At 67.7% G+C, this 6,387-nt stretch overlaps 1 protein-coding gene across 2 annotated transcripts in view; it reads left to right on the top strand.

Annotated features, from left to right (window-relative positions):
- Positions 1-984: 984 nt before the first annotated feature.
- LOC111153424 (solute carrier family 12 member 7) overlaps positions 985-6,387 on the top strand; it is a 40,681-nt gene continuing 35,278 nt past the window's right edge. The window contains exon 1 of one of the 2 annotated variants that reach the window (XM_022512432.1): positions 985-1,105. In XM_022512432.1, the coding sequence (XP_022368140.1) occupies positions 985-1,105 (121 nt within the window). Of the gene's footprint in view, positions 1,142-6,387 lie in introns of both variants that reach the window. The other variant, XM_022512431.1, reaches the window with a different exon arrangement.

The following is a 6,387-nucleotide window of genomic DNA, read 5'->3' as shown; positions in this document are numbered from 1 at the left end:
GCTGTTCTAGGCACATTTTCCAGCTGTGATCGGCCCCTCCTGGTCATTGGGTTACTGGTGTGATGTGGCCTTGCTTGCCCTCCCGCGTCTCTGCTTTCTGGCTGGGAAACCCTAATCCTGACCTGCGTTTTGGGCTCACTGCTCCTGGGCGCCGTCACAGCTCGGACGCCAGAACTGACTTCCACTTGGATGGACGTGCTGTTACTCCCTCCTTTCCATGCGTCCTTTGCTCAGGAGCGCGCCAGGTGTTTGGGGGGTCGGGGGGTGCCTGGCTGGGGTCCGGAGCCCTCCCTCGCCTGGCCTCCCTTCCATGGCTGCCCCAGCCTGGCCTCGAGGAAGGAAAGGGAGGGCTCCCCAGGAGAGAGGCTGGGAAGCACTCCCTTGAGCGGAGGGGAAAGGCCTGGGGTCCTCTGTGGGCCAGGACCCCTGGTAACTTGTTTGGGTTATGTCTTTTGAGGACGGAACCCCCACAGCAGCCCCGACGGCCGCCCGCACAGTGGCCTTCGCTCTCCACCCCTGGGCCCCCCGAAGCACGGCTCCCTTGGGTTGGAAACCCCCGCGTCGGGGGCGCCCGAGTCAGGCGCGGAGGGAGAGGGAAGACCCGATCCCCGCTTGGTTGGGTGGGGGGTACCCTGCTGGCAGGGGCCAGCGGGGGTGGGGGCACGGTGCTGGAGAGGACAGGGCGCGCGAGGGCCTGCTCCGGGCGGGGCGACGCCGAGGGAGGGGGCACCCTGGGGGCGCGGGCGGTCCTGGAGCGCAGGCGGGGGGAGGGGACCTCTGCGGGAGGCGCCCGCCCCGCCGCGCCCCGCCCCGCCGCGCGCAAACTTTTCCGGAGGCCGAGGGGCCGGCAGGTGAGGTCACGTGGCCCGGGGCGGAGCGAGCCGGGTCGGGGGCGGACCGCGCGGACCCCGCCCCTGCGCCCAAGTCCCGCGGCGCGTCGGCGGAGCGCGGGCCGGAGCGCGGAGTGAGCGGGGAGCGGGCGCCATGCCCACCAACTTCACTGTGGTGCCGGTGGACGCGAGGGCGGACGGCGGCCCGGACGAGGCGGCCGCGGCGGCCGAAGGGGCCGAGGGGGCCGAGGGGGCCGAGGGAAGCGAGGCGCCGGGCCCCCCCGAGGGCGAGCCCGACTGCCAGGACCCGGGTGAGCGCGGCCGCACCTGCCCGCGGGACAAAGGCGGGGCCGGGCTGCGCGGGGCCGGCGGACGGCCGGGAGGAGGGGCGGCCCGGCGGGATCTGGGGAGGGGGCGGCCCGGGAGGGCTACTTTCCACGCACCGTTCGCACCCCCTTCCCTCAGGGTCCCCACAGCGGCCCCTTTCCCTCCGCACGACGTCTCACCCCCACGAGCCCGCTCTCGACCCCCGCACCCCTGCAGCGGCCTGCAGAGCCCCGTCCCCAGGCTCGTCCCGGGGGCGCAGGGCTCCTGCCGCGCCCAGGGCTCCCCGGGCTGCGGGTCCGAGCGCCGCTCCCGCTGGGCCGCCGCCGGCTCCTTCCTCCTCGCTCGCCGGGCGGGACGCGAGCGGGGCCGGGACGCCCGGGGTAGCTATGGAGACGGGGAGGGGCCTCCCCCTGCGTGAGAACGTCCGGGCCCCCCGGGTCCCGGGCGGCCGCGGCCAGGGCGGCCCCCGTGCCTTCCTGCTTCCTTCCTGTTGCCTTTGCTCTGCTCTTGCGCGCTGGGGCAAAGGCCTCCGGCCCGATAAGCCCCGGCCGAGCGCCCAGTTGTGGGCACCGCCTGACTGCCCACGGACCCGCACTTCCGCGGGGTCATCACGGGAAGGTCGGCCGGTCCCGGCGGGGCTGGGGGAGGGGCCGCTCATCCCAGCGGAACCGTGCTCTGGCCAAGGGTCCTTCTCCCCCGCCTTTGTTTCTGGACTGGGAGGTGCCCAGCGCTTTCACTTTCTCTTGGGGGCATCCCCCAGGCCCGCGTCTTCTGTCCTCCAGGCTCCAAACCCTTGGGTCACCTCCGGTAGCTACTCTGTAAAACTGGGGGTCGTGGGAGAGCAGTCCACAGTCGTGGCTCTCCACTGTGTGGGCAGAGGCTCCCCGTTCCCATGGCCCAGACCCCTGCAGGCCCCCTGCCCTGGCTGGCAGGGCCGGCCCTTCTGAGAGCACCCACCGTGAGGTGCACCCCCCTCCCTAGGTGTCCCTTCCTGCCTGCGGGGTGAGGCCCCCATCCAGCTCCGTGTGTGTCCTGGGGCCTGGCTTGAGGACTCTGACAGGAGACAGGTGGAGAAGGCAGGGTCTGTGCACCCGGCCTCTCCTTGTTTCTGAGTGCGCTCTGGCATCATCCTCCGGAGGAGCCGTGTCCTCGCAGCCTCCAGACGTGCATCGTGTTTCCAGAGGAGGCTCCCTGTTGCCTGCCCTGCTCCCCGTCCACTGGCCCCTTCTTGGGCAGACTGGGGTCCTTTCTCTCCAGATTCGGAGTGGGTCTTGTGTGGAAGCCGGGGTAATTTTTTTCCTGCTCGTTTCCTTGTCCCTCCACTTAGGAGCTCTATGTTGGGCTCGGGGGCCTGTGGGCTTGGAGCCAGGCGCTGCGGCTGCCAGGAGGGCTGGGCGGCTTGCCCATCCGGGCTGGTGGGTGGCCGGGCTCCTGAGCCCCCAGCTGGCCTCACTGAGTGCCGCCTGCTCTCTCGGCTTTCGCCCTTTCCCTTCCTGCCGAGGGCTCTCCTGGGATCTCATGGCCCCGCGTGATGTCTGGCCCAGAGCGTGGGCACATGCGGATGGGGGCTTCATGCCCCCCCCCCCCATGAAGCCTGCCCTGTGAGCCGCGCCTGCACAGAGGTCATCTGGGTCTGACATTTTGTGTGCTACGCTCTTTCTTGTCCCCCGGACGGGGGTTGGGGGTGTGGTGTCCTGTGTGTGTCACTGCACTCGTGTTTTGGGGCCTCTGCTAGGGTGGGCATTGCCGTTTCCTCTAAGGTCCCGGAGTGCAGTTGGGGCTCAGGGTGACCCTGTGACTGGCACCAAGTCACCAGCATGACTAGGGGCCTGGGGAGACCAGGCCGGAGCCCCTCCGTGCACCCTGGGGTCTCCACAGCGGCCACATCTGGCCCTGCCGCAGGTTCGGCCAGTACCCCGGGGAAGGTCCTGGCTTTGTGGATGGGCCTTTTGGAGTTGGTGACAGTGAAGTGAGGTTCAGGAGGCCTTCCTGGGGTGTTTCTGGAAGCCCTGAGTTGTCTGGAAAGAGGAGTCCCGACACTGGAGGGTGAGGGCCCAGGGTGTGCTGAGGGTGACTGACGGTCGGGAGGAGCGGCACTGCCCTGGGCAGTCTGGCAGAGCTGCCGGGACCGTGGGGTCTGCCCAGCCTCAGTGAGTACTGGTGAACCGTGGACCAGAGCTGGAAGGAGCCCGAACACCGCCCCCGCCCCCGCCCCCAGGCTCCTGCTCCACGCGCCCTAGGCAAGCGCTGTGTGTCAGGCGCAGGGAGAGGCCGGGTCCTGTCTTCGGGCCGTGGGAGGCCCCCCAGCTACAGGCCTTCAGTGCCGAGGCGGGAGGAAGCCTAGCACTGACCCTAACTGGCCTCCGCAGGCCCGTGGCTGGTGCTTCACAGCCGGAAAGATGGGAAGCCATAGCCAGTGGTGGTCCGTGGAGGCCTGGGCAGAGGGAGGCTGGGTACGCACGGGGGGTGGAGGCGGGATCCGCAGCGGCTTCCCCACCCTGGGCCAGTGGGGTGGGGTGTGTTCCGCAATGACAGGTTTGCCTTCCTTGGGGTCCTGTGGGTCTTCTGGGACATTCGTCCTGCGTTTGCTTGTGATTAGTGATCGCAAGTGGGAGGGGCTCTGCGTCCCTCTGTGCTGTGTTTCTTGGAGAAACGCCTTTCAGAGCAGGGGTGGTGAGGATTAGGTTGTCTTCCTAAGTCCTACGCGTGGGGTTTTTAGCCGTGTGACTGGTGGGCCTGGGTGGAGGCCCTTCTGGGCCTTGTGGGTGGGCCCTGGAGCGGGCAGGTGTGCAGTGAGGCGTGACCACAGGCTGTGGGCCCGGGTGGAGGTCGGGGGCTCAGCCCGTGGAGGCTGGACTGACCGCCCTGTGTCCCCTGTCCCCGGCTGAGACTCTCTCCAGCCTCCTCGTCCTGTTGGTGACTTTTCTGTGGCTCGGCTCCTCTTGGGCACCCACGGGTCTCTCCCTCACCCTCTGAAGTGGGCCCGTGCTTCCCGGAGGCACTGAACCAGACGATCCCGGGGAGCGTTGCCCATGCACTGCCAGGGTGTGTGGCAGGCTGGCCATCAGGCAGTGTGGGCCGCACTCTGAGGTCACAGCCCTGGACCTCACGCTGTGGTTCTGTGAGTGTGTGGCCGCTGACGGGCTGGGCAGGGGCTTGCGTGAATGGCGCGGTGGAGGAGTGAGGACAGCGTGGCTTCCTCACGGTCTGGTTGTGCTGGGCGAGGACTCGGGTTTCCGGAAGGGAGGGAGGTGTCACAGCGGCTGTGGGAGCAGAAAGGACTGGTGTTCCTGCCATTCCATTGACAGAGCCTTGGGTGCTGGAGGGAAGGCCACGCCGGCTGCCGGGGACACGCTGTTGTGGTCCCCAGGCTGTGTGGGGAGATGGTGGTGATGGCCGCTGGTGGGTGGGGGCCGCCACAGCAGCGTTCTGCGTACCAGATGCGGTTGCCAGTGGCAGAGGAGCAGGGAGCGGAAACACCGAGCAGAGCGTGTGGCTGGGCGCTGGCTCCCCTGTCCTCCAAGCACCAGGTGGTCCCCTGGGGACAGGCGCTCCTCTTGAGTAAGTCCCCCTCAGAGCCCACGGGTGTGTGCGTGTGTTTACATGTGTCACACACCGGTCTTTGGGGCGCACGCGTATGTTTCCTGTGTACACATGCGGCCTGTGTGTGTGTGTGTGCCCGCGTGTGGGCCTGTGTGTGGATGTGTGCATGTGTGTGCACGCCCATGGAGGTGGGTGCAGGGGCTTGGCGGTCACGCGGTGTCGGGCTGCTGCCCTCAGTGGACCCGCGCCGTGGAGTGGCTGGAGGTGTGCCTCCAGGGCATCAGGTCAGGCTTCGGAAGCAGTGGTGAGACACGTCTGTGCCTCTGATCTCTGTTCCCAGGACCTGAACGAGGAGCCTTGCTACATAGATCCAGGTCTCTGTTGTTCTGGAAAGTTCTGCAGACCTGAGTTTGTTACCCGCTGTGCTGGAGCAGATAGCTGAGCTGTGGACACCAGTGGTGGTGGTCACTGCTGGGCAGGGGGTGCGGTGTCTGCCCTGAGTGTGGGCATGAGGGACGCCTCCAAGGGTCTGGCTCCCAGGGCAGCCGCGCATCTTGGGGTCTGCTGGGTGCTGGTGACCGGCCACGGCCGTTTATTCTTTGAGCCTGTGGAGTCTGTGGCCTGGCAGGTCCCTCATGGCCTTGGGTGCATCGGTGAGCCGAGCAGTCTGTGCTCTCCTGGGGGCACAGAGGCTGCAGAGACCAGCACGTGATTTGTGGTGCACTGGGGAAGACGGAGAGCCATGAGGTGCTGGGCACGGGGGTTCCAGCAGTGAGGGTGGCTGGGAGGCAGGGCAAGGCCCCTCTGGAGACCATGCGCTCTGGGGCCTCTGTGGCCTCTGCTGTGTGGCTTCCGGACTTTTGGGACATCTGAGCTGCAGCCTGCCCGTAGGGTGGGGGTGTTCCGGAGCCTGGAACCGGGCCGTCCTGGAGATCCCACCACCCACCAGTTGCTGCTCTCAGTAAGGGGAGCTGTGGCCAAGAGCGGAAGGCAGCTGACCCCACAGACGGAGCCTCTACTCCCTCAGCGTTCTCTGGTGACGTGGGCACGTGGGGGTGTGGCTGTCCCCACATTCAGGAGTCAGACTGTGGGATGGTGACGGGGACCAGCAGTTTTCCCCCTAGTGCTGGTCGGTGGGGTGAGCCTGCCCCAGACAGGCGCGATGAGTCAGGCTCTGCAGCCACGGGACACTGAGATGGCCCAGGGGAATTCCGTGGAGCGGCCAGCAGGGGTGGGGCCTCACCGCTTCTGGAGGGGCGCAGGGTGTGCAGCTCCCAGGCGTCTGGGGCCCCTCACACCTGTTTCCAGGAAGGAGCAGGCTCTGAAGCGACAGGACTTGGGTGTGGAGGGGCCGCCGTGCTGTGTGTCCTCCCACGCCCTCACCTGCCTCTCTGTGCTGGGCAGACGGTGGGGCCGGGTGGGCCTGGGGAACCCGCTGGTGGTGCCTCAGTGGTGGGTGTTTTGGGTCTTGTCGGGGGGCAGGAGCCCCTCCTCGCCCTTGCTGAGGGTCTGGGAGCCCGTGGCTCTCCCCGAGGTGGCGGTGCTTGTGGATTTCAGGGGATTTGTTTCAGGTAAACGGCCCCAGATGTTTCCTTCCTAGAGGTGGAGGCAGGCTCACCGCATGTCTCGGGGGTGCGGATGGGTTCTTGGGGGCATTGCAGAGGGTGGTGTCTCGTGTGAGCGTGGA

This window comes from Enhydra lutris, unplaced genomic scaffold (assembly GCF_002288905.1).
Source record: "Enhydra lutris kenyoni isolate GAN:26980312 unplaced genomic scaffold, ASM228890v2 scaffoldscaffold32, whole genome shotgun sequence".
Taxonomy (NCBI): domain Eukaryota; kingdom Metazoa; phylum Chordata; class Mammalia; order Carnivora; family Mustelidae; genus Enhydra; species Enhydra lutris.
This window is presented reverse-complemented; position numbering and strand designations above follow the sequence as displayed.